This window comes from Phyllostomus hastatus, unplaced genomic scaffold (genome assembly GCF_019186645.2).
Source record: "Phyllostomus hastatus isolate PE091 unplaced genomic scaffold, TTU_PhHast_1.1 phas_contig_17, whole genome shotgun sequence".
Classification (NCBI taxonomy): Eukaryota; Metazoa; Chordata; class Mammalia; order Chiroptera; family Phyllostomidae; genus Phyllostomus; species Phyllostomus hastatus.
In genome coordinates this window covers 8,035,410-8,061,580 of record NW_025333664.1, presented here as the reverse complement: position 1 = coordinate 8,061,580, position 26,171 = coordinate 8,035,410, and the positions used below count along the sequence as shown (strand labels likewise).

The 26,171-nt window shown below is 51.5% G+C and overlaps 1 protein-coding gene across 2 annotated transcripts; it reads right to left on the bottom strand.

The window, feature by feature from the left end:
• Window positions 1-194: 194 nt before the first annotated feature.
• Window positions 195-25,617, bottom strand: UBE2V1 (ubiquitin conjugating enzyme E2 V1). 2 transcript variants are annotated; one of them, XM_045832667.1, is made up of 4 exons: window positions 25,532-25,617; window positions 11,968-12,116; window positions 3,202-3,327; window positions 195-1,942 (listed from the first exon to the last, which is right to left on the bottom strand). In XM_045832667.1, the coding sequence occupies exons 1-4, from the start codon at window positions 25,551-25,553 to the stop codon at window positions 1,796-1,798; spliced, it is 444 nt and encodes a 147-aa protein (XP_045688623.1). In that variant the 5' UTR covers window positions 25,554-25,617; the 3' UTR covers window positions 195-1,795. The 2 variants fall into 2 exon arrangements, with proteins under 2 accessions (XP_045688623.1, XP_045688624.1); XM_045832668.1 differs by lacking the exons at window positions 11,968-12,116; window positions 25,532-25,617 and adding an exon at window positions 11,782-11,928.
• Window positions 25,618-26,171: the final 554 nt, after the last annotated feature.

The following is a 26,171-nucleotide window of genomic DNA, read 5'->3' as shown; positions in this document are numbered from 1 at the left end:
TTCTCGCATCATAAATATCTACAGACTGTCTTCCACTTTGCCCTTCGGCTTCCAAAGCCTGGTGTTCGCGGACTTGGGCCCTGTGTGGGGCACGTCTGCTGAGCCGGCCCTGGAACACCCTCGGCAAGCCCAAAGCATCCGAAACATCCAATTCTGTCCCTGTTACGTGCCAGAAGGAAGGAGAGCACAGCGGCTTAAATATTAACGCACACTTTTTTTTTATTATATTAAAACCAGGCAATGGTCTGACAATAAAAAGGCTGCTTATGGAATACTGTTATGTTAAACTTTACTTACAGGATGTTAAATCCTCACAACTAAGGTTTTCCCCAGAAAAAGATGAATGGAAACATCAGGTGCTTTTCAGAGTGGAGAGTTGCTGCTTTGAAAGGTGGTTTTACACAAACACTAAATTACAAAAAAAAAAAAATCCAAAACCCCCCAAAAAAAAACACCCCAAAACAAAAAAAACCCCTTCAGAACACAATGAGTTGTTTTCATTTCGTATGCACCCACATGTCAGCGCTTAGTGGTCCTGAACAGAAAAATGGAGAATCGGAGCGTTTAGCCAGGAAATCGAGCCCGCCAATTTTGGGGTTCTGCGGTGCACACCGAGTTCTTTCTTAATCCCTGCTGAGGACCGCGAGAAGCTACAGCACCAAAACCAAAGTATGCACCGAATTCAAGGTTCTTTTTGTTCCAGTTGTCAGATTCCAAACTAGACCCGAATGGATGGCAACGATGACCAAGTGAGAGCCCTGTGTAAAACTTCAATTTGTAAAAGCAAAAGCAATTGTAGGGACAGAAAGAAATTCATCCGGAGGGATCATGTGTGCTTACGAGTGTCTTCTGTGGCCTTCCTGAGCTAAAAGAAAACGCGCCAGCGGATGGGGCAGCAGAGGGGCAGGCGGAGGACCCGACGGTCATCTCCCAGGCTGGTGGAGTAACCCACGTGCTTCCGGAACGCAGCAAGGCGGGCCAGAGGCTCTTTCCAGCCTCACCTGATGGCTTCCGGCCAAAGCAAGGGAGTGTCACGGATAGTGTTGGGTGGAGCCATGAAGAAAGGGACTTGAGGAGGAGTAAGGAGAAAGCAGCACCCCTCGATATAAAGGTGGGGGTAGGGGGGAGAAGATACGGGGAAAGCCCTGAATTCCTCGCCAAAGGCCAATTTCAGAGGGGAGCAGAGGGGGTTACAATCTATGCTTCGGCCAAGGGTGGTGGCAGAGAGTGGGGAGGGACGATGGCTTGGAAGGGGGACATCATTTAAGACTTAAAAAAAGAAACCAGGGGTGCAGACGAAGCACCCCCACACACCCAGCAGTAGTCCCACAGGCTGTGACCTGACACCTTCACATCTACTCTAAGAAGCCGCCCCAAGCTGGAGGGCTGTTGCCGGGAGGGGAGGGCGGCGGGAGGGGACCGGGAGAAGGCAGAGACCCCAGGCCATGTAATCAGCAGCAAGGTGATTGTGTGATGTGTCTTTTCACAGTTGCGTTAGATGTGCCCCACCGATTATGGTGGGGATTGATTTAAATACACTTTCTTGATCCCAGAAGTTCGACTATGTGGACAGTGGTTACACTGGACAGGATGATTTGTTATAGCACAACTTATATATTTCAAATGGACAAAATTAGTATCATTTACAGTATCTTATGATAAATTGCCTTTGAATGGGAGCTTCCTTTCCAGTACTTTGAGGTCTACAAGACGTATCTAGAAAATTTACTACTGTGGAAAATGAAGACTGCTTAAATCGAATAGGGGAAGGGCGGGCCTGCGGCTTCTCTTCTGATTAATTGCTGTAACACTGTCCTTCGGGCGGCTGGGGCAGTTTCATGTTTTCTTTCGACATCATCAGGCGCCGCAGCTCCTGCAGGACGACTTTGATGCTATATGAGTTCTGCCACTTCGCTAGCACGGATATGGCTCTCGGGTCCACCTAGACAAAGGCAAACAGAAACAGATCACTGCCAGGCTCTCAAACGACAGAACGCTGAACGCCGGAGTCGCGCCGCAGTGCAGACTTGAGCGGAATGCACTGTCAAGGTGAACACGCTGATCGCACAGGGGTACCTGGCTTGCAGAGTACCTGCAAGACACCTCCCGCCAGTCTAGTCTGTTTTGCTCTTTCCGTGACCCAGACCCTCACTGCTTGGAAGAAGGAAATTGTGGGCAAGTAAAGCCACCTCTGGAGAAATGGCCCTGATACTCGGCAAGACTCCGCACAACCAGCTCTAAACCAGTGACCTGCCCGTGGGCTGGCCACCGCCGCCGCCACCCTGCTCAGGGCCCGTCCTTTCTCAACCCCCCGCCCAGGTGGTGGATGACACAGCTGTGCAGGGTGGTTGGAGGACCAAACACTGGGTGGCCTGGACCCAAGCTCTAGTGACAAGGGCCTGCCTCAGAGTCATCCTTCTTCAAGTCGACACAGATGCCCTAAAAGAAATTTCTCAAAAATGTGGGTTGACTTCTAGACTGTAGGTGGAACTCAGATATAATATTAAACTCTGAACATACAGTAACAGAATTCTTTCCACCCCCCCCCCCCCGATCCTTGGAGTGCCTCAAAATATAGGCTTGGCTCACGTGATGCAAACGTGAGCCACGCCCTCGAACACCTGCTGACCTCCCCTCTGAACAGACAGCAGGCCTCACAGACTCCGTGCCTTTGGTGGGCAACAGGAGGAGGAAGAATCAGTTAACTCTGCTTTGGTTTTGTCGTATTTCTTGTTGCCATTACCGCCTTATGACAAGTGAGACTAGTTTCCATTTATGATAGTGAAAAGAAGTTTTAAAAAAGCCAGGCCATTAGATTAAAAATATATATAAAAATATATATGATACACCAGTGGCCCACAAATCAGGCCCACCAGGTAGAAGTGTGACCCTGGGGGGCAAGATCGCCCCCCTCTGTGCCTCAGGGTCCTCGTCTCTGCCTCGGCGGGTATCAGAGGGCGGAGGGAGCGCCCATCTCCCAGTGGCCAGCACAGTGCTGGCCCCGAGCAGGTGCTGTATGAGTGATGGTCAAATACAACTGGGAGACAGACCCCCACCCCAAATCCGCACGTGTGCGTACTGCAGCACGTTTTAATTTATCATCCGAGGAACACGTGGGATCGGGCCCAAGTATCCCTGAAGGTAAAGCACAGAGCGTTTTTCAACCTCGAGGAACAGGCAGGGGCAGAAAAAACAACTTACCACTCCATTAGAACTATTAACTCCATTCATATTAATTTTTGTTACAAATCTTACAAAGGGGGGTGCTTCTGGGTATTTAGGTCCACATTCTATTTTAAGGCTGTATATTCGGTTTTCATAAATTGTCTGGAAGAGAAGGGTACAGAGATGTCAGGCAATTACAAAGACTCAACATTTCAGGCAGACCTCCTGAAGCCCCCGCCACCCCCGACTGCTGAACCGGTGCCTCTGCGCCCACCGCATGGATCCACCTGTCCCATTTGATAAGCCAGTGGTGATCGGTCCCTACACTAGTGTCTGTGAATTCTGGCCTTGGGAGAATAGAAAAGGCAAAAAAGTTAGCATCGTGGAAGTTTTAGGTCAGTACTATTAAGTCCAATAAGGACTTGTTTTTACGTTAATTTCTCGACTTTGCAGAGCTGCCCTGCATTCTGAGGTGGTGTGCAAGAGGCATCCTCCACTCAGGGGAGCCACACGAAAGGTCCATGTATACCAGGGTCCTCAGCCAGTGCATTCAATGTCACTGTGTCCAAAGCACAGAACAGGCATCTCTTCAGAGAATTTCAAACCTAAGCAGAAGGTGGGGCTGGGGTGTAGATACGAGAGCTGCTCCCCCCTTCACCACTCCGGGGCTGTGCCCTGTGCAAGGGACCTCAGCCGGCAGGTGCCACCCCCCACCCCAGCCCGCCGTCCTTATGACGACCCGAGGGACTGACATTCAGTGTGTGGGGGTGGGGTGAGGGGGAGAGCACCAAGGACATTGGGCCTACATGAAATATTTTCCTTCTTCAAACACCAGCCATGCCCTTTTTGGGAAACACTGGGCAAGTCCAATCCCCCACGTTAATGAACTCTTCACTGCCCGATGAGCAGCAAAACGTGCCCCCATTGCCAGGCTGTTCCTTCTGCCCACAGCGCCCTGCCCCCACCTGAACTGCCTGCCACAGCGCCTTCAAAGCCCCATGCAGACAGCACCTCCCAGTCCCAGCACTGCGCAGGGCAGGAGGCCAGTCCACAGCTGTCCTGTTATCACACCGCGTTATCGCTTGTGTCTGAGGACCACACTGTGGCAATGCCTCCCCACCAGACGGCCGCCCTCGCCCTCGAAGGCAGGGGCCACCCCCGTGGCTCCCCTCTCTGGCACCTGGGCCCCTTCCTCAGTGCCTGCGGCACCAATGACTGCTGCTTAGAAAACAGCGACATCTGGCGGTCTTCGGGGGAAATAAACGACAGAGGATGTGACTTAAACCCCTGAAAACCCTGTCTAAATAGTGACCTGTCCCAAATAATGAAACTGGAAGGTATGTTGAGATTCAGAAGACATTCATAATATGTCCACAGAAACCCTTCATGTCCACTTAACAGAGGCTTCCAACTACGACAAAACCGAAACTTGTATCTGGCTTTCCACCTGCCCTCCACCTGCCCCACCGTCCGCAGGTAGTTAAAGCAGGAACCTAGCAGCCGGCCACGACCCCCTCTTCCTGCACCCCCCACCTTCTGACCACCAGTCTCACCTTCTACCCCCAAGAGAGACCCCACACCCACCCCTTTTCCTCCACTGGGGACCCTCATCTGCACCTCCCAAGTCTGCCTTCTCTCTGGCTCCTACACTCCGTTCTCCACTCAGCGGCCCGGCCGGCCTTTTCAGCCCGGAAACCGTCCCTCCAAAGGCTTCCCAGTGACCCGAGAAGGAAGTCCAAGTTCCCCGATCGGACCCTGTGCACCCCCACCTTCCTCTCCTTTTGTTTTTCCGCCTCCCCCCACCCCCAGGTGCTCTGGTCTGCTTACTTGCCAAGTTGTCTTTCCTTGGGGCCCCTCCACCAGTCCCTCCCGCAGCTCCCAAGTGTCCTTCGTCCCACCACCTGAAGGCTGACACCCAGTCTGGTGTCGGACCTCCTCCCGCCAAACACAGAGTGAGGAGGGAAGGGGCCTCAACAGAACTGGTACTCAATGTTTGTTGAATGAATGAATGTTGCCCTTCATGTTAATTTAAAATGAACAAACAGCTTGTTGCCACTAAGGAATTTCCTCAAAGGAAAAAAAATTACTCAGTAAACAAAGCAAGTGGGAAGCAAAGGGAGACGTGCTCTCTGTACGGACCGACTGACGGACAACACAGAAGGTCTGTCCTCAGGACCCGGCTCGGTCTCCACCAGCAACCACACGAGGCACCCATCGAGCGCGTGGGTCCCAGCTCTCTTCTGGGTGCGTGCTGCGTGTGCACTCCGTGGCTTTGTCCGACATACAATTTAAAGACAATTTCTTCTGTAAAAAAGTCCCTGGGGGATGAGCCTGTGGTAACTGCCAAAATCACAAAGTCCTTTAAAATGTTTTGATACCACATTCTGCAGGTACCCTCTGCTGGTCTGTTATGCGGCTTACCAGTGCTGCTAAAATTGCACTGACATCTATTAACAACAGCATAAAAACGGGTGAGAAGGCGGGCAGCTCACTAGCAGAATGCTGACTACTACACAGATCAGACCTTACCATCACTTTGACGCTCCAAAATCTAATTTTTAAATACATCCATGCTATGACTCACTTCTTAGAAAAAAATACACAGTGAATTCTGACCGCTGATGTTCCGCTGGAAACGTTGTTAAAACAGAGTGAAAAATGCCTCCGGTCACGTGCACAGAGACCCCTGAGGGGTCCCTGAAAAGCCCGAAGTAAGGTTTTTCTAGAAAACAGGGCTCCGGTTTTCCTCTTTGTTTGAGTGCTCTAGGGACCTGGTGAAAAGGTTTTGTGGCAGAAAGGAAATGTGCCTGATGGAGAATTGCTAGAACATTCTGTCTCTGTAAAGAACGCAGTTCTCAAGATTCACTATTTGATCACGAAATAACCCTCTTCACAGTGCTGTCGGGGCCTGAGCTGCACGGGACAGTCAGGCAGTGCCGACCAGAATGCGGGCAGGCCTGCTCAGCCAGCAGGGCGCCTGCTAGGAGCACCCCGCAGGCAACTCCTCCCTGCACACAAAAACGCAGAGCACCGTCAGCCTCCGGGAAAATAACTAACCGATCGAAATGTCTGCCTGCAAGGGACTGACTCCGCAAACACGGCACATTCACACCGTCAGACACTCTGTGGCCTTTCCAAAGGCGGGGACGAACGCATGCACTACCACGACACCGCTGGTGGCGCAGCCAGCAAGCTGCAACACACGTACGATCCAGACACACACAGCGGCCTGCCTCCCGCTCCGGGACACTCATGTGCACACGGGCTGCTCCTCCACCCGACAGAACAGCTCCAGAGCCTGCTGATTACAAGCTTTTCCTGGACCTGAAAACTCTACATGCATGAGATAATCCCAGCTTAATCAAGAGGAAAAACATCAGGCAAATTCCAAAGGAGAGACATTCTACAAAACACCCGACCAGTACTCCTCAAAACTGTCAAGGGCAACAAAGACAAGAAAAACCTGAAAGTGTCACAGCCTCAAGGAATCTAGGGCATGACGACAAAATACAATGTAGTATCTTGTGTGGGGTTCTGGAATGGAAGTAGACATAAGTAAAAACTGAGAACACCTGGATAAATGATGGCCTTTAGTTAAGAATAACGTATTGATATTTGTTGTAGTTTTTACAAATGTACTACATTAATATAAAATATTAACAACAAAGGAAATAGGCAGGGTGCAGGGGGGAATGGGAACTTTCTGTATTACCTTTGTAACTTTTCTGTAAAACCATTATAAATTAAAATTCATTTGAAAAATGTATGAGATAAAAAAATTTACACAAAGAAAATGTCAAAATTTAAATTAATATACAATAAAATGGTGACATGAGGTCAACTGAATGTCAACTGCTACCCAGTCTGAACCCTATGCAGTTACAGAAAAACGGTGTTTTGCGTGGGCGCACGCCGTGTTAGAGGGAAGGGCAGGCTCTGAGCGTGCAGCTGCGTGGGGCCCGAGAAGACCGTGCCGACTCAGGTGTAGACGGGCAGGTCGATCAGAGGCAGGTGCAAAAGGAGCCGCACCAAACCGCTGCTTGCAGTGAATCTGGGGAAGATGTGGGAACGCGGAGTGGGGGCTAAGCTGGGGAAGGGCACCACACTAGGTGCCGTAACAGAGGAGTCAGTACAGGGAATGGGTTACATCTGTGTCACTGACTGACGAAGGGGGCCTGAGCTAGAACACGGGTAACAATGGCAGGGAGCAGGTGGTAACCCCAAAGGCTGGGGGAACAAAGGGAAGAGGCTGCGGTCGGTCAGACTGAACGCTCAGAGGGGAGGTCTCAGGAGCTGACTCATGGCCTCTGAGGAGGGGGTGCTGTGCGGTCGGTGCTGGGAGTGCCCCCAAAAGCTGGAGGCTGGAACCCGTAGCTGCTGCCAGAATGAAGGGCTGTGCCACCAGAATGGCACAGACAGAGCAACCGGCAAACCAGGAGGAGCAAGTCCCCTCTCCCGCCTTTTGGGTCCCCCCACCGCGTCCTGAGTGGTGACCCTAACAGGAAGCCAGCTGACGAAGGAAAATGTAGTTTGCTGAGCGCCAGCCCCGGGGCCCACAGCAGAGCAGGGAAAGCCAGGCTTGGAGCTCACTCGCCAGCCCCCGCACGTGCTCTCTAGACACCGCTTGCTCTGCACAGAAACTCTCCCTCTCTCCACCAGGCAGGGCATCCTTCTGAGGGAGCCAGGGGACCCACTGAGAGGCCACAGCGACTACTCACTTCCCTAATTCAACCCTAGGGCCACGGCGACAGTCTACAAGCTGAAGACTGAACTGTCAAGCCAACCACACGATGCTAATAAAGAAGAAAGGCGCTCGCTCCTTTCCACTCGCTTCCCGTTTCTGTCGGTGTCACCCCAGCACAGCAGGCCCAGAGCCCACAGGTTAGAGCAGAAATACTCTGTGGTCCGAGGAGAACTACTCCACATCTAACGCTGTGGACAGCTGAACATGTGCCCACATTTTGCAAGGGGCACTTGGGTGGGTTTGAATTTGGAGAACTTGCTTTCCTCTCAAAAAAAGAAAAAAAAGCATTCAAATAGCTAGCATACATATATAATTAAAGCATACTCAAAGAGTACGAAAAGGTACATGGAAGCCCAGACTGGTGTGTCTCAGCTGGTTGGGCGGGGTCCTGTGAAACAAAGGGTCACCAGTTGGATTCCGGGTTGGGGCACACGCCTGGGTTGTGGGTTTGGTCCCTGGTTGGGGCACATGCAGGGGGCAATTGATTGATGTTTCTCCCTCACAATGATGTTTCTCTCCCTCTCTTTCTCTCTCTCTTCCCCTCTCTCTGAAAGTAAATAAATAAAATCTAAAAAAAGAGAAAAGAAACATATGGTAAAAAGGAAGTCCCATGACCATCCTGGCCCCAGCCACCCAGCCACCCTTCTTCTTTTGAAGAAGGCACCCATCATCATCAATGTGTTCTCTTCCTCCAAAAGTACCCTGAGCACACAAGAGCACGTGTATCACGTGTGACCTCTTCCCTTCCTCCCGCAGCGCCCTGTCACGTGTGGTAGCACATTCCGCATACAGCTGTGCACCTCACTCTTTTCACTGAAACACCATGGAGCTCACCCCATCTTCGGCACACATAAATTTATTTCTTCATTTGGGTAGCTGAACAGTATATAGTATCGTCAGCTTGAAAGACCCTGAGGGTTTCCGGTATTTTGCTACTATTGAAAACACTGCATAAAAATAATCTTGCTTCTGGGGAACACATTCAAGAAAAGCTGAGTAAACTCCTAGTGGGATTTCAGGATCATGTGGTAGATACACCTTTCCAATGTTGATGGATTTTCCCTTGAATCGCACAGTGACAGACATATAATAGGGAGACGAGGTACCCGAGTGCTCTATCTGGATGCTTCAGTAACGGCGTATATACACCTTGTAAGCCAGTCTTAAACAGACTGGCCACAGGAGGCACCTAGAAGCAGAAAGTTCCTGTTACCAGTTTGCTTTTACCCTTGGGGAGCGGGGGCGATCTAAACTACAGGGGTGACAAGAGGGACGACAGCAAGTGCAGGCGAGGGTGCGGAGAAACTGAAACCCTGCCGCGTTGCTGGTGGGAGTGTAACGCAGTGCGGCCACTTTGGAAAGCGGCTCGGGCAGTTCATTAACATGCTCAACACAGAGCTACCAAAGGGGCCAGCAAGCCCGCCCTAGGTCCGGACACCCGAGAGAGTGGAAGACGTGTGTCCATGTAAGAATCTGTACACGAATGTTTGCAGCATCTTTCACAATAGTCGAAACGTGGAGAAAATCCTAATGTCCATCCACTAGTTAATGGATAAACAAAATATGGTATACCATATAACGGAATATTATTCAATCATAAAAATTTAAGTGCTATTAAATGGGCGAACCTTGACAATATTATACCGAGTAAAAGACTGTCACAAAAGACCACATGTTACATGGTTCCATTTACATGAAATGTCCAGAACAGGCAAATTCAGAGATAAATTAAATCAGTGACCGTCAAGGGTGGGGCGGGGGGCAGAATGGGAGTGACTGCCAGTGGGATGGGGTTCTTCCTTCTGGGGTAATGAAAAGGTCTCGACATCAGCGACAGGCGCACAGTTCTGAGTATGATAAAAACCACTGAACTGTACATTTGAGAAGTGTATGCTATGGCAAGCGAATTCTACAGCCTGTGAATTGTATCTCAATAAAGCTGTTGTTGTTTTGAAAGGCTGTATGGGGAGCACCTGGCACACCGAGGTCACTCATGAAACGTCAGCCACTTTGGGAAAGAGAGAAACTAAAACTCAGGGTGACCGAACGTGTTTTTGGTAGAACGGAATCTTTTCAACAGACCTTAGTGGTTTATTTCACTCGTTCACTTATTTGTTTATTTTTGTTCAAGTGCACACCCGTATTTTGCCATGTGTAATATGCACTTTTGTTGCCCCAATTTTTGAGGGAAAAACAAGGGTGTGCATTATACATGGGTAGTACCTGAAATACCTTGTATCTGTTCCTGTGTTTTATAATTATTTGCTGCATAAGATTTCTTGTACCATATGTTCAAAAAGATGCTAAAAATTCCTTTATAATACAAAAATCAAGTATCTAAATGCAAATAAATAAAATACTGAATTAAAAAATTAGAGGATTTTTTCCCATGAAAGTTTGGGCCAAAAACATGGGTGTGCATCGCACGTGGGAGGGCACTACTCCCGGGGAGATACGGTAGTTCAGTGGTATTGAGTGCGTTCACGATCTTGCACTGGCTCACCGTCGAGTTGTTAGAACCTGAACACCGGCCTGTTGACGAACAAACCTACTGCACAACCGGCCCTTTCATTCTTAGTCACTTCCAGGAGCTCTGCAGAGTGAGTGAGGAGCAGGGAACACTGGTTCTCACCCTCCAGAATTCTGAACCACTCTTAGAAAGAGAAGCAGAGGAGTGAAGGAAGCATCACCACACAGCAGACTTTCAGGGACAGCAAGAACAATGATCTCCATGGAGGAACGAGCTTTCTAGATCGCGTTTCCCCAGTATTTAACAAATCCAGAAAATCCTGGTTCTCATAGGTTTAAAAATAGATCAAGGAATGAGTAAAAGCAAATTGAATATTTAAAAAAACCCCAAACAACACTATAATGTTAAAAAATGAGTCAAGAAGTAACACCACACGGCAGTGCCAGCCACCTGCCGAGTGTTCACGGCCGTCCAAGGTCAACGTCAGACTGTCCGAACGCTCTGTGCGCCGACACTTCTGGGCTCTGGCCGGGACTCTCTGCCCCCCAGCAGGTGAAGGGCCTTGCATGCAGAGCAAAGAATGAACACCGTCGTCCTGAAGCACAAGCAGACATGGGAGAGGCCCCGCTGCGCTGAAGCCAAACCTCCTACTGTGTGTCCGAAAAAAGTGTCGCAATGTGGGGATCTGCTTCCTCACTCCCGCCTCACATCACTTCTTCACACTGGGCAACTCTATACCGGGGACAGAGGGAAACTCAAAACATAAACAGGAGAGACACAGCGTGGCAGAGTGGTTAAGAGCACAGTCTCTGGGGGCAAAACCTGGTTTGGGAATTACAAGCCACGTGGCAAGTAATTCCGCCTCCCTGAGCCTGTTTCCTTATCAGTTCAGTGGAACGCAGCTGACGGATAACCTGGCCAGAGGTTCTCCTGAGAATTAAATGACATTTCTGGGGGTCTGTGGGGGTTACTATGTGCCGTAAAAAAAGGTCAGCTGGCATTATGAAGGCTGGAACTCTCACGTATCACACACAAAGCTCTAAAAGAGAGGTTGCCTTCCACTGTCTTCTTTTTTGCAACGGCCTCTGGGCCTAACGGAGCCTGGGGCAGACCAGAAAGGACCAGGCAGGAAGTAGTAACCCTTCGTCCAAGGGCCCAAAAACTCAGGATACAGATGCATGGTAGACCTGGGAACAATGAATAAAAACCACAACCGTGAAGGCTTTCCAAGGTTTATTTCAACACTGTGTTCGGGAACGTTGGCTGTACCTGGAGCCTTGTTATTTGATAAGCCCAAGAGTTTGTTCTAAACTACATCTGAGGGTACAATTACTTCAACCCTCACTGTAATCTACATTGTCATGTAAATTCACACTATGAGTCTAAACAGGTTTTTGCTTACCATTTAGAGGGATTAAACTGCATCAGAGGAGGTTCAAATATATAAACTGAAACTGGTCAAAAAAGAATAGCCACATTTCAGAAAATATACCATTGGTGAGCTCTTTCCGTCATAAGGCTACTATTTTTAAAAGGAGGCACAGTGAATTTAAGACATTGACATTTATAGCCGTAGCTCGACGCTTACTCTTGGAGGCCCAATTATCATCCCTGTCCATCTGGTAAGTGTCATGTCTTCGTCATCTTCTAGACCCCAGCTAACTGTGCCATCTCCTACTCCTTTCTGGCCTTCTTCGAGTTCTTCCAACAGTCGAAAATTGCGAGGGACTTTTACTCCTAAAATAAATGGAAAGAAATTCAAGATACTAGCAACTCCAGGGGAACTTGTAAACCTAGAGCTACTTGCTCATTACAACCACGTGGGAACGAAGATGCTAACATGCACATAATTGCCGCGAGTCGCCGTACTTCGGACTCGCTGCTCTCCGAAGCTACTGGTAATTGACCAGCACAACCAGCCAGGAGCACGTGGTGCTGTTACAGGTGAAGGGGTGACCGGAGCAGGGCGGGGTACCCAAACCTAGAGAGATACCCTACTCCACCCCAATGGCTTTGACAAACTTGGTAAAGGTTTACATGTGGAATGTTGATTAATTTGGGTCCACTAATTTGAGATGAAAACCATCAATATCAAGGGCTAACGAAAGTGCCTTCGAAGAAAAGGAACAATCTGTTTTGTTCTTAACACACACTTTTGAGGGGACGCGTGTGCTCATTTGTCGGAGTGACTCAAACCACCTGGGGAGGAAGAGTCGCCCTGGCTGTACCAAGTAACGACGACGTCCTCTTGATCAACTAAGGGTCAATCGAAGGCATCGAGGGTAACATTTCAAGTTACTCTGTGAGAAGAGAAACCTAAAAGAAGGTAGCCAGTTCTCTGATTTCTTTCTTTCCCCCAAATCCCAGAGCCGGACGAGTAGCTCATGAAGGCAAGCACCCAGCCACACCCCACAGGCTCCAGCCACTCCTCCCGAGTTCAGGCCGAGGCTCGGGCCGTTCCCAGGGGTCTTCCAGAACAGAGCCTCGGTGCCGGGGCCGAGAGGGGATCCGGCTGTGGGAGGGCACGGGGCAAGTCTCCTGGGGTTGCTCTTCCAGTCAGCGCTGCCTCCGGAGCAGCCCCCCCGCCCCCCCCGCTCCCCGGCACTGGGCCTGTTTCCTCCGGCTAACCCTCAGGACCCAGGCACGCCGCCAGCTTTCTCTGCCTGAAGTGCGAAACCCCAGTTGGCTAGAATCTTGACGGCAAGTAGCCCTTCACGTGTGACTGTGAACAAAGACCCCCTGGAGGGACTCAAGGCTGTGGAAGGCACTCCCAGTATGTCTCAGTATTTCCCAAAGTGTGGGTGCACGCTACTAGTGATTCAATTTGAACACCTGTCTGAGCATCTACTGTACATATCAGGCACTTTTCTAGGCACTGGGGAAGAAGCAGTGAACAGCACAGAAATGCCTTGCCCCCTTGGAGCTTACATTCTAGTGGGACACACGTACTTGACCAAAAAAACTGACACAAAAGACACATCTCGGTGGTGTTCTGAAGCAGAAAGTAATGACGGGGGGAGTTACAACTTTAAATAGGGTGATCAAAAGGTCATGTTACAACTGGGTGTCATGACCGATGACCCGAAGACCGGGAGCCTGACTTATGGCTGGCCGCGGGGAAGTGTTCCAGGCAGCGGAAACAGCAAGTGCAAGAGCCCCGCAGCAGGACCTTGCCCACAGCGCCCAAGACGGGCGAAGATGCCAACTGAGCTGCCGCAGGAAATCAGGGACTCCAGCTGTCACTGAGTGACACACAAAAGCCACTGGAGTTCCAAACAGAGGAGTACCAGGACCTGACTTGTTTCTGACGGGGTCCCTCTGACGACCATGCGAAGGACACGGTGAGGGGGCGAGGGCGGGAGCAGCCTGGAGGCTCTTGTCAGACCCTGCAAAAGGTAACACCGGCTGGGACCCGGTGACGGCAGGGAAGGCAGTGAGAAGCAGCACGGTCCCAGGTATCCTGAGGTCTGGGCGGGTAAGACCTGCGGTCAAACGGCCTGTGATGCATGCGAGAAACAGGCGTCACCACGGCTCCCAGGCTTTCGGCCTGAGCAACGCATTGGAGGACTGTAGGTGGCACAGGAGTGAATGCTTGCTTTTACAGTTACGTGTCTACTTTTAAGGATAACTTATTTAGGGCAAGTAATATATACTAACATCCCATTTATGCTGGTGGTAAAATTCTCCTTTTTAAAAGAAACGTAGGCCCTGGCTGGTGTGGCTCAGGGGGCTGGAGCGTCGTCCTGCAAACCAGATTGCGGCTTCGACTCCCGATCAGGGCACATGCCTGGGGCGCGGGCTCAGTCCCTGGCTGGGCTGCATACAAGAGGCAGCAGCTGACCCATGTTTCTCTCCCCCTCTCTAAAACCACGAAGCATGTCCTCCGGGGAGGGCATAAATAAAGTAAAATAAATGTTAAGCAAGAGAATCAGTTGATTGAAAAAATATCAAACAGCAAAATATCAAATAGCAAAAACCTGAAATCATACTTGAATGGCCTGTCTGGGAAACACTGGCATTTCTATCCATAGAACAGCCAACTGGATTCTTCAGTGATTCTGAATTAAATGTCCTCCAACAAACACGAAACTAAAGGATGCTGATGACATGAGCAAAAAGCCAGAGAATACCACATCTTTGGTTCAGAAAGTGGTAAATCTAAATCTTTAATAATCCTAACTAATTTGGTTTAGGGAAAAAAATCACCGTGCATCACTATCAGTTCATTTAAAAACCGGAACTAACAAAAATGAATGCTCAAGGAGCACAGAATCACACGGACAGAAGACCCATGAGCACCCGAGGCACCTGTCACCGGTGGTGCAGCGGCTGCACTGTGCTCCCCCACATTCCCGTTGAAGCCCTGACCCCCGAGCCGCAGAATGGGACTGCACTTGGAAACACTGCTTTCCAGGAGGTGCTAAGTTCAAGTGAGACCCCCCGGGTGGCGCCTACCCGACCTGACTGATGTCCTTAGAAAAAGCGGAACTGGACAGATTCCTGGATACACAGAACAAGCAGACTGACGGCTGTCAGAGGGGAGGGGGTGGGGGGGGAAGGGTGAAGGGATTAAGCAAAGAAAAAAGAAAAGAAAGAAAAACCCAGGGACACTGACAAAGCACGGGGTGACCGCCAGAGGGGAGGGGGCCTGGGGGAGGAGAAGAAGGTGAAGGGGGGATAAATGGTGACCTGATGTGGGATGGTGAACATACAATATAACTAACATACAGATGCTGTGCTGTAGATCTGTCAACCTGAAACCTATGTGATCTCATTAACTAATGTTGCCCCAATAAAGTCAATACAACAAATAATAAAACTAAATTAAAAAAGAGGAAATGGGGACGCACAAGAGACAGCAGGAGGAATGACGGTGTGAGGATGGGGGCAGGCAGCCGCCTGCACTCGGGAGGCTCTGACTTCGAGGCGCCGGGACTCCCAGCAAGTCAACGCGCCGTCTGAGCCGCCCGCCTGCCATTCGGTTCCGGCAGCCCCAGTCAGCTAACCGAGATGCTGAGCGACATCTTAAGTTCAAGTTGGAAAGGACAGGGACCAAGGTGGCAAAAGTGGGTATCTCCGGGTACAAAGATCATGGGTGATTTTTTCCCTTTTCTGCATTTTTCTGATTTCTACTTCTTGTTATTTGCATAGTGAACGAAACATTAACAACTCTCTCAGGACCCACGTCAACCACACCGCAGGCCAGGTCCTACTTCCGGGCCCGGGAGCTCGCTGTCCCCTCTGCCTGGAACTCTCTTCCCCCAGACACCCGTCAGCCGTGCTCCCTCGCCTGCTCCGGGCTTCCGCTGTGTGACCCCGGGCTGCAGTAAGCACCACGGATTCTCAGAGAGTGGGAATCTCACCAAATGCTATTCCCTAGTGACTGTGTTTTTTAACTCGTTAGGTCAAATGAACAGCAGCAAAGCACGACAGCTTCCATAGCTAAGTCCTTCCCTGCCGCACACACATGCACACGCCTTCTTTCCGTGCGGTAATGACCCCACACCGTGCCAGACCTCAGAGGGGCCGTGAAAGAAACAGAAACGGGGCCTCCCCATCAGAGTGTGCAGTCTCACTATGGAAACGAGATGTACACACAGCAAGTTCAATAAAAAAGGACTATTAAAATATATGCCAAACATAATCTATCATAGGACCATATTGCTCAACCTCTGAGAGGCTCACAGACCCCTCTGAATTTGATGAAAGCTGAAGAGGTGGGGCCCCATTACTAGTCAGGACTGGACTTCATCCTGAGGGTGATCAGTGCAGGGCTGCAAAGGCTCTGAGTAAAATGAGGGATACGGCCGAACTCCTGGGGACCGTTCACCATGGGCTGGGAGGCCTGGAGGCCGTATTAGGAAAGTGCTACTGCAATACCAACCATCTCCAAAACCAGAGGCATTTGCTTAGAGCAAATACTGTTGATAGCACAAGTTAACAAACTTCTTTGTTTGGCCTAGATAGGTAGAAAACGGAAGGAATATTAAGAGATTTAAGGCAGGGATTTAAAATGACTGTGGTGGTAGATGCCATTTTTACTATGTTGCACAGGCTTCAGATAAATATTTGTTGAAAATTTTAAAAAAAAACAAGCAAAGGATAAAAAAGCATACAAACTCCATTTCAAAAGAGACAGGAATCTTTGATACGAAGACTATACAAAGTCAACCCAGGCTTCCATGTAAGTGTATACTCACATAAATGGTCTTTAGACACTTTTTTTAAACCCTCACCTGAGGACACTTTTTTCACTGTTTTTTAGAGGAAACATCGATGCGAGAGGAAACACTGACTGCCTGCCTCCCGGGCGTGCCGGGGTTGGGGAGCCAGGCACCTGGATTCGGGACCAAACTGCAACCTAGGCATGTGCCCTGAGAGGGAGCTGAACCTGCAGCCTTTTGGTTAACAGGATCATGCTCCAACCAACTGAGCCACACTGGCCAGGGTGATCTTCAAATACTTTTTATGACCACAGTAAGATACCTGATCTACCACTCCATTTTAAAAAGGTTGGTCGGGGTAACGGCTAAGTTATTTTTCACCAATAAGAATCAGAGTGTAGTATACTTTAGAGAAAATTCTTTAATTTCTCAGCAGAGGACTAAAAGCACAGGCTCACAACTCTGCTCCACAACTTCCTAGCAATCTAGCTGTGAGCCTGTGCAAATGACTTAGAGCCCCAGCAACCCTGAGGCTCTCAGTACTTCCTGCCCCTCCCTGTGGGTGGCGGGATGAGGGAATGAAGGGAACCCCTAGCACAGACTACTGAATCACCCCCATCAGCACTGTATTACCCATCATAAGATTTAAAAAATCCCTCACTTGACCCTCTATGCCCTTCTAGCTACCATCTTATTTCTTTGTTCCTTTTTAGCGAAAAGTCTCGTAAGGGCTGACTAGACTCCTTGCCTGCAATTCCTCATGCTACCTGCACCTACTTCGATCGGGCTTTTCTGCCTGGTCACTCACCAGAACTGCTCGTCAGGGGCACCAAGCAGTACCCTCTAGCCAGAATCTTAAAGTCAACCCTCAGTCCCCACTCCGAGCTCGGGGAGCTCTCAGCAGCACCTGATCGCTCCCTCCTCTAACTCTTCCTCAGCTCCAGGTTCTTTCCACCTCCCTAACCTCCCAGCACCAGCTGCGGGCCTCCGGGCACGGCCCACAGACCGGGCTCCTCTGCCTGCTCTATCACCCACGTGCTTCCACTCAGCTCAGGGAAGCTGATGACGCTCCCATTTACATTTTCAAACAACTGCCTTCTAGGCAAATCCACTTAGATGCCTAAAAGGTCTCTCCAACTTAGAAACTTCCAAAAACCCTTACACTACTCAAAAACTAAAACCTTCCCACTCTTCAATCTCAGTGTATCGTACGTTTACCAGATCGCTCTAGCCGAAGATCTTGCAGTCATAACAAGAAATCTTTCCCTTATGTCCCATAGCCAACCCATTTCCAAATGCACCCCAGATATGATCCTCTTCCCCACCTGCACTGTGACCATTGCAGTCCACGCCGCCTCAGCATACCTGTTATGTCTATCTGGCCTACCTTCTCCACAGTGAGCCTTTTAGAGGTAAGTTAGATTCACCTCTCCCCTACTCAAAGCCCTCCCCACGGCACCCCCCTTGCAAGCAGTACACACCCAAACTCCCAACCTCCCCTACAGCGATGCACCTGCTTCTGCAACTCCACTTCCTGCACCCTTCCCCGGCCACCCCGTCCTTCTTTAAGTTTCTGAATGAGCCAGCTGCCTTCCCACCTATGCACTTCCTGTCCCCTCACCCTAGATTACTCCGTCCAGAGCTCTAATTAGCTGGCTGGCTCTCTTAATCCTCATGAAGGGGTAACTTTCCGTTCCCTGTCTTGCTTCCCATCTGCACAGCGCTCACTACCACTTGACAGCAATTCGTCTGTTGAATCTGAACACAAACTTCAGGAGGGTAAAACTTCATCGGTTTTGTGCACTGCTGACTTCAGCACCTTGATGAGTGCTCTGCCCGGAGTGTGCACACACTTCAAACGCTTGCTGAACGAGCGAGGGGGGGACTCGGCGCCAAGCCAGGCGTATTATTTCAGAATGGTGCTCCATGTCACAAAATTCTAACTCTGGTTTATTTCTGAGAACACAGCAGGGACACTCATAGTACTACTGACAGAAGTCTAACATTGTAAACACCATCAAACAGGCTCAGCTGAATTTGAAAGAGCCTGAGAAACATCACATATTAACGCTGGAATACAATGATCTCAGGCAGAAACACGAATCGGAAACTAGAAGCCAGCCGGCAGAGGTCCTCTCAGAGCCCCCCTCCCCCCACACACCTTTACCCTCACACAGTGTCTGCGCTGTCCTTTTTCTTTAATTCTATTTTCTTCCTTTTGTGTTGTCTGACTCATGCTCTGCGCTTCTCCAGTACAGCTGTGACTCACCCAGTCCTGCCCACCCCCCGCCCCCCCGAATCTGGCAGGCTGTCTGGCGCAGAAAGGTGTCCGACAAACGCTTCCTGGGCAAACGGCATCTCCCCCGTCCCCACTGCGCACAGCGCCCTGGGCACTGGGACGGTTCTCTGGCTTGAGGTGACTGTCACTGGTAACTAGCTTTCTTTCCACCTTTTCTAGTTTTATTTTTTAATGAAGTACAATCGAGACTTTTGGGGAAACTTACTTTTTAATGAGGGAAAAGTGGGTTTTCATTCAAACCATAAAACCAAGGATTCTTCACTGTAAAATGAACTTTGTTTCATAAAATACATATGAAAGCATGCTCCTGGTATTCCAAACCATTTAGAAACTGAACATAGAGTTGATGCGTCAATATTTTCTACAGAGCAAGAGCATGTACTCCAAATGGCCCGACCACATCCTAGTCCTAGGACATCACGGGCACCCCAGGGGCATGAGTCCAAACACTGGTGGAGTTCGGAGATCCCGGAGACCAAGGTCCTGTGAGCGTATTAAGGCACAGGTGAGGATCTCATCCCATCCCAAATGGAGAGTAGAAGTTCAAAACTATGGTATATTAATTTTAACAAAATACTTCACTGAATATAGTAAATTAATTAAATCCACGTATGCCAAACCCCAGGAACGTGGCAGATCAAATACACTCTAACATATTTTTCTTCCTACAGCACTTCAATCCACTGAATCAACCTAAATGTTCAGATCCCTAACGTTAACCTGTGACCCTGACTCCTAAAAGGCAGCTGGAGAAACAGCGCCAAGTGACGACACAGAGGAGGTCAAGCAGACTGCCGCTAGTAGCCTTCAACCACTAAAAAGTTAACTATGAAAATGTGAAGGTAACTTCACCAAGGTGCTAAAATACCACAGAAAAATCCATGATTTTTTTTTTAAAGAAAACATTAGTTCCTGTTACTTGAGAAATCTTCTTTCCAGAAGGATTCTCCCTGGATCTGTGTCAGCATCAAAAGTCATCCAGTTACTCTCCTGGCTGAGTAGAAACAGAAAAGCCAGCAGCTGCAGGACATTACAAAGAATACGTGTACGACACTTGGGTTGAAAAAGCATGAATATTTGATAGGGTTTTACACCATGTCATAGTATAGCATTTTTTTTAAAGAATGCATTTATTTATAGTATAACATTTAATGCAGTAATCTGAAACACAGCAACATATTAAAATATTTCTGGTACAAAAAGGATTTTGAAACATGTTTTGGGGAAATCATGACTACGAAGCAGCAGCTATTACAGCATGCCCATCTTTTAAAAAAATTATGTTTTATTGACTGTGCTATTATAGTTGTCCCAACTTTTCCCCCTTTGTTTCCTTCCATCCAGCCCCCTCTCACACCACTGTTCATGTCCATGGGTCCTGTGTGGTTTCTCTGGCTACTCCAGTTCCTATACTGTCCTTGACATCCCCATGGCTATTCTGTAACTACCTATTTGTACTTCTTAATCCCCTCACCTCTTCACCCATTCCCCCATACCCCCCCTCCCACAACCCTGGTCTGGCCTAGGTATTGATTTAAAAGTGGCAGAGCCTCAAAGGTTTCTCCTGAAAAGAAAGCTGCTAACTAAAACTGGTTTGGTTGCCTATTCAGGGAAGACAGTGCATTGAGTTAGGAGTCTGGCTAGAAAATACGGAGGCCTAGAAGGTGATGCATCTGGATTCATTGTTCCTGAAAAGCAGACATAAAGTTAGGGGAAGTTAACTTTTATTTCTGAGCAACTGGCAAGTGCAGTCTGGCTGCCTAGTTAGTGCCTGCCACGAGCACATTTCTTCTCTCTTGTTCTCCAGTACGGTCCCCAGGCCCACACCGGTCCCCAGGCCCACACCGACAAATCACCTGGGAGCTTGCTAGAAATGCAAATTCTCACACCAGGCCACTGCGCTACACCACAGAGCTAGGGATCTGAAACTCCAAGGGTGGGGCCCAGCGAGCGGATGAACTCTCCAGGTGATTCGGATGCACACTCATTTGAGAACCACTGATCTAAGGGGAAGAAACGGTGGCAATCATTCTTTACAGCCCGGATAATGTGACAACAAACACCTGATGACAAAAATGCAAGACCCTGTGATTTTTTTTTTTTTTTCCTGCGAGGGACACCAAGGCCAAAGATCAGATTTCCTCTGACAGGGTGGAAACGAAGAACAGGACGTGGGAAGTGTGCAGGGACAGTAAGCGAAGGAGAGGACAGAGCTAACTCTACGCCCAATCCATTGAAAAAGGGCAAGACTGGAAGCAGGAGGCTTTTGCAGTCCTCTAGGCGAGAGAGAGGCGGTTCTGGCTGGGCGGGACGACATTGGGGACGGGGAACAGGAGGACCTGGCACCGGCCGTGCGGCCACACCTACTGGGCTGTGATGGGAAGAATGCAAGGATGAGGAAGGAATCCTACTTGACAGCCATCACTACCTGCCCATGAAAGAAAGAATCAGCCGAGGCAGAAATGTCAACAGACCTGCCGAGGGTGGCAGGAACTCGGGATGCCGAGCTGCAGAACAGGCGACGGGGCTGCAAGAGCGACAACGCAGCCAAGGGCACAGGTCCTGGAACAGAACCGTCCTGGTTCTGTACCCTGGCTCTGTGAGGCACTGGCTCTGCGCCTCCGTTTCCTCACACTCACAACGGTCACCTGCTTCATGGGGCCGCTCTGAGAAACGAGATGACGTATGTAACACAGCGTCCAGCCCGCCGCGAGCCTCAGGAGTGCAGCTTAGAAAAAAGTCTGAAGGGCTTGCATGCACTTTGTACATGATATGGGGTGGGGGTCCCCAAGCCCAACAAGCATGAGTTACTGAGTGTAAGGTCTAAGTAACAGCTTCCTTAGAAGTGGACCTCACATTACCCAGAATGGAATACCAAGGGGCCAGGAATACATTTTGTATTCCACTTTCATCAAATTACTGTAAGCGACATTCACGTGAAAGAGAAGAGGGAAGAAAGGGAATGTGGTTGGTGGGAAGGGGTGGTTTCAAAGTCACCGTGAAGGGGAAAATTGTGATCCTCAAAATCAACCTTGGCAGTCCCCGAGGGGAGCAATAGGGTGTACCACCCGGCAAAGCCCTTCCCCACCCCTGGGGCAGATGGCTGTCTGTTCAGCTGAGCACTGGATGGAGCAGTTTTCTTGAAGCCAGGCTTGAGCTGTGCAAAAGGCACTGGGCTACCACAGGCACAACAAGATGCACGCACAGTGAGACACTTCGGGGCAAGACCAACAAAGAGCCTACAGGTTCCCATCATCTCCGCCTCTCTCTGGGAAACACCCTTGGATGGAATGGGACCTCCACTGCCCACACGGTTAGATCTCCGTAGGTTGCGTGTGTGCATGAGGCCACGCCAATGCATGCAAATTTAAAGCCATGCCCAGCTGAGGCTTACTCTTTGAGCACCCAGGTTCCGGTTACCTGCCAGGGAAGCCTGCGGGATGCTGGGTGAGAAGGACCTGGCAGCCAGGAGCCAGTGTATGAGGTCCTGCAAGCCTGGACAAGGCAGGAGGAGGTCACCTGCCACAGCACGGGCACAGGGAGGGATTCTAGTGGACATTTCACAACCCTCCCTCTAGGATACATGCAGAAATCACACCCTGCAGAAGCAAGGGAGGCGTGAAGGCGCTGCAGCCAAGAGTGAAAGCAGTGACCAGAAAAACGAAGTTCAGCCCTTACAGGAACTCAGAGGCTCCACAGCTGCTTCCTGGCCACCAGGGGCGGATCAATCGAGGGGCCTGTTCTAAACTTGACTAAGGAAGGCCTCAGGTCCCCTGACCACACCTGAAAGACTTCCCAGGGTTAGAAAGCAAAGATGTCGGTACACTCACTGTAGTTCAGTCCAATTAAGGTCTCTCAGCCTCCCCTCTTAGCGCTCTGTGCTGCTTTCACTGCCTGGGTGCGCAGGTCAGGTCTTGTCATTCCCTCTTTCTCAGACTCTTATTCATTCAACAAATATTTACTGAGTATCTGTACTTCATACCACACATTAGTTCAATGGTTTCCCTTCACACTGAACAAAATCCAAAGCCACGTCTCTCCAGCTCATCATCTGTAGCACGCCTCTCTTGCACACTAAGGCCTTTATTTTCTTCTTTCAATGTGCCCAGCTTGGTCCTGCCACAGTGCCTTTGCACTCACTGTCTCCCCCCTCTCCTGCCCGCGAGGCCCTTCCTGCCAGTGGCTCCTCCCATTAGGTGTCTCAGTTCAGACGGCCCTCTCCGAAGTCTTCCCTGACCACCTCTCCAGACACCCTTTCCCACACGGCAGGGTCTCCTTCCCAGCATTTACTGCCGTCTGACATTGTCTCTGTTATTTGCTCCTCGACGGCCTTCTCCCTGACGAACGGAGGAGCTCCACAAGGACAGGGGCCATGCCGGCCTTGCCCACTGTTGACAGTGAGACGCAGCAGCCCTCTATCAGTGTCTGCAGAAGGCACCGGCAGAGGAGTGTGGGGAGACCCACTTTAAGGCCCCTGGGAGCCTGCCCCCTGCTAAACGGTGCAGAAGTGTTCCGCTGACTGCACCAGAGAGCAGCTGACACCGCTTCGGCGGGCCACCACTGCTCTTCTGAAGCCCTCTCCAACGGGCAGGGCCTCAGGGGCTTCGGATCAGGTCGCTGGCACTCTGGACTACAGGTGGCCAGCGTTAAGTGACTGGCAACAGGGCTGGGATGTGATGCCGCCAGAACGCTGGCGGCCACGGGCACATTGCACCTCCCGTCCCCAGTTCAGAGCAGCCTGGCAGGGGGGTCGCTCTGGGGAGAAGTCTCCCACAGCAGCCTGGCCTGCCTCGGCCTCTCTCTTCTGACAGTGCCTGCGCTGTCTCGGTAACGAATGGACTCAGCACTGTTTCCACTGAAACCACAGTCTGGGGAGAACCTGTGGTCTCCTCTGCCCTCCCGGAAGACCCTCTGCTCTAGCGTAAAAGGCAACCCGAGGGAGGTCAGACTGGTCAGAACGACCCCCCCCCCCCGGCCCCAATCCACTGCCTCCTATTCCCACCGACAGCCAGACAAGGATGGCTCCCTGGGATACCAGAGAACACCAGCCTGGACAGACGGCCTCCACTCAGCCGCTCCTTTCAGGGCGGCAGCCCCAACAGTGCTAGTGCTGCTGCTAATGCTGCTAATGCTGCTGCTGCTGCTGCTGCGGCCGTGAATGCCGAGGCTTTCAGGACCCAGGCTAGTGGCCCTGGTCACTTCCTCCCTGCGAGCTCGCCCCCACCTGGGAGGGCGTCCTCGGCCACCCGCATCGGCAGGCACTCCAGGGCACAGCCTTCTCAACAAAAGAGGGACACCGGCGCCCCCAAACCCCGCACTTCCGGAATCAGCCCCTCTGGGGACCTCGGCCAGCCACCCCCCCCCCGCCGCGCCCCGCCTCCTCGGGGTGTTAACCACCCCAGGTCCAACGGTGGGATGCTAAGTCTGAAACGGGCCTTTGGGGGAGGGGGGGATCCAATCCCCGGGCCCTCTTAGGGGTGCAGAGCAGGGAACCCAGTCTCAACATAAGCGCTGCTTCTCTTGGCCTACCAGGGGCCGGGCGGACTCCCCCCACCAAGGGGACCCCTCAGTCCCGCCGCCCATCCCGGAGAAGCGGGGGCTTCCTCGCCGGCCTCCCTTCCCCAGGCAGCCGCGCAGAAAGTCCCATCGCGCTGGGCCCTCGGACCCCGCATGCGTATTTCCAGTGGCCGGAGGGGTCTCCCTAAAACAGACCCTTCCGGGGCAAGCTCCCCTCACGCGACGAAGGAGGGGATCTTCCCCTCTGGCAGACACGTCTCTGAAACCCTCGCGGCTGCCAGCTCACCTGCCTTTCACCCAGTATCGCAGGTTCCCCGCTCCCGCCCCACCGGAGCCTGCCTCCTAGCATCTGTGTCCTCAAACGGGGACTGCGGACGACAGGGTCACTCCCTTCACGACCGGCCGCACCGGCCAGCACCCTCAGGAGTCCGAGACCCTTTGCCCCCCGCTCACCGGTCATGGGAGACGCCCTGGACCCCCTGCCCCAGAAGCAGCCAGCCCAAGGCTCCCCGTTCTTTTCTAATTATAATGGAGATTTCCTAAGGCTCCCCTTTCCAGATTAAAACAGACGTCCCCTCGGCTTAACCCCGTCCCCAGGACTGGCGCTGGAAGCGTCCGCGCAGCCAAGGGGGGATCCTCTCGCTCTTCCGTCCGGGTCTCGCTGCCTCCTCCCACCCATCCCGACGGCCTTCTCGAAGTCCCAGCCAGACGGACACCCCCAGGCTCCCCCTTCCCCCGCACCCACAGCACCCAGGAGAGGACTTCCATCAGCTTTGGGGCGCCTCCTTCTCCTGTGGGGAACCCTTCGATCTCCCCCAAAGAGCCGCCGGCCCCGATCTCCTCAAGCCTGCCTCTAGGCTCGCCACTGTCCCGTTTAGGCCACTCAGTAGCGCCGCGGGGCCCGTCCCTTCCTCTCAGCGGGGCCCTCACGCCGCCCAAGGGAGCTTCTGGGCCTCGCCGCGCCGCCCACAGGCCCCTCAGGCCCCCGCCCGTGCTTCCGGCCGCAGCCTGCTCCTCCTCCCTACTTCAGGCCGGCCGGGTCGCCGCCGCAGAGCCGGGCGGACAGAGGCAGCGCCAAGGCCCCGCTCACGCTGCAAGGGCCTCTGCGAGTCCCCGATCCCCGGTCCCGGCTCGCCTTCCCTCAGCCCGCCGGCCCCGGCACCCCCGCTCACCCGAGCCCGTGGTGGCTGCCATCTTGCGTCGCTGTCGCTCGAAGGCCGGCCCCTTCTTCACCCCCCACCCGATCCCGGGCCCTTCTGCGCAGGCGTGCGCGAACGCGCAGACGCCGCCGCTGACGCCCGCTCCGCAGACCACGCGACCCGACGCGGGGGAGAGTTTTTTTTTCCCCCCTGCCTATTTAGAGAGAGGAAATATTTGTGTGCGCGAGGGCCCAGCAACCTGCTTGTCCTTCCGAGCTCGGGTGCGAAGGAGGTATTGAGGTGCTTGGTGAGGGGGCAGGGGTGATCCGTCTTGGGGGGGGGGCGCAGTTGTAAAAGAAATAGAAGGGAAGAAAGCTGTAAAAAAGCGTCTGTTTCGCTTCGGGCATTTTCCTATCTGGTTGGATCCTGGCCACGTCTCGACCAGGTCGGGAATAATGTGGGAAATGAAGCTGAGAGGGGTTAAACGATTTATTTAAACTCAGCTGTTAAGTTAAATGAGTCAGAATTTGAACGCAGGCCAGATGTTCTTGCTTCCTGAGCTGATACTTCCGGGCCAGTGGAGGCTTGTCAGCGGCGCAGATAAATGATTTGAGGGCATTAAGGTGGCAGGGAAACCGTTCATTCATCCACTCATCAATTCATTTGTTCATCC

What these genes read in the sequence shown, in the direction of transcription:
- UBE2V1 (XM_045832667.1), bottom strand. Translation starts at nt 25,553, where the DNA reads ATGGCAGCCACCACGGGCTCGG. An exon ending in GGCAGCCACCACGGGCTCGG is followed by an intron (nt 12,117 to 25,531) that starts GTGAGCGGGGGT and finishes CATTTATTTTAG; the next exon opens with GAGTAAAAGTCCCTCGCAAT. An exon ending in TGATAATTGGGCCTCCAAGA is followed by an intron (nt 3,328 to 11,967) that starts GTAAGCGTCGAG and finishes CTTCTCTTCCAG; the next exon opens with ACAATTTATGAAAACCGAAT.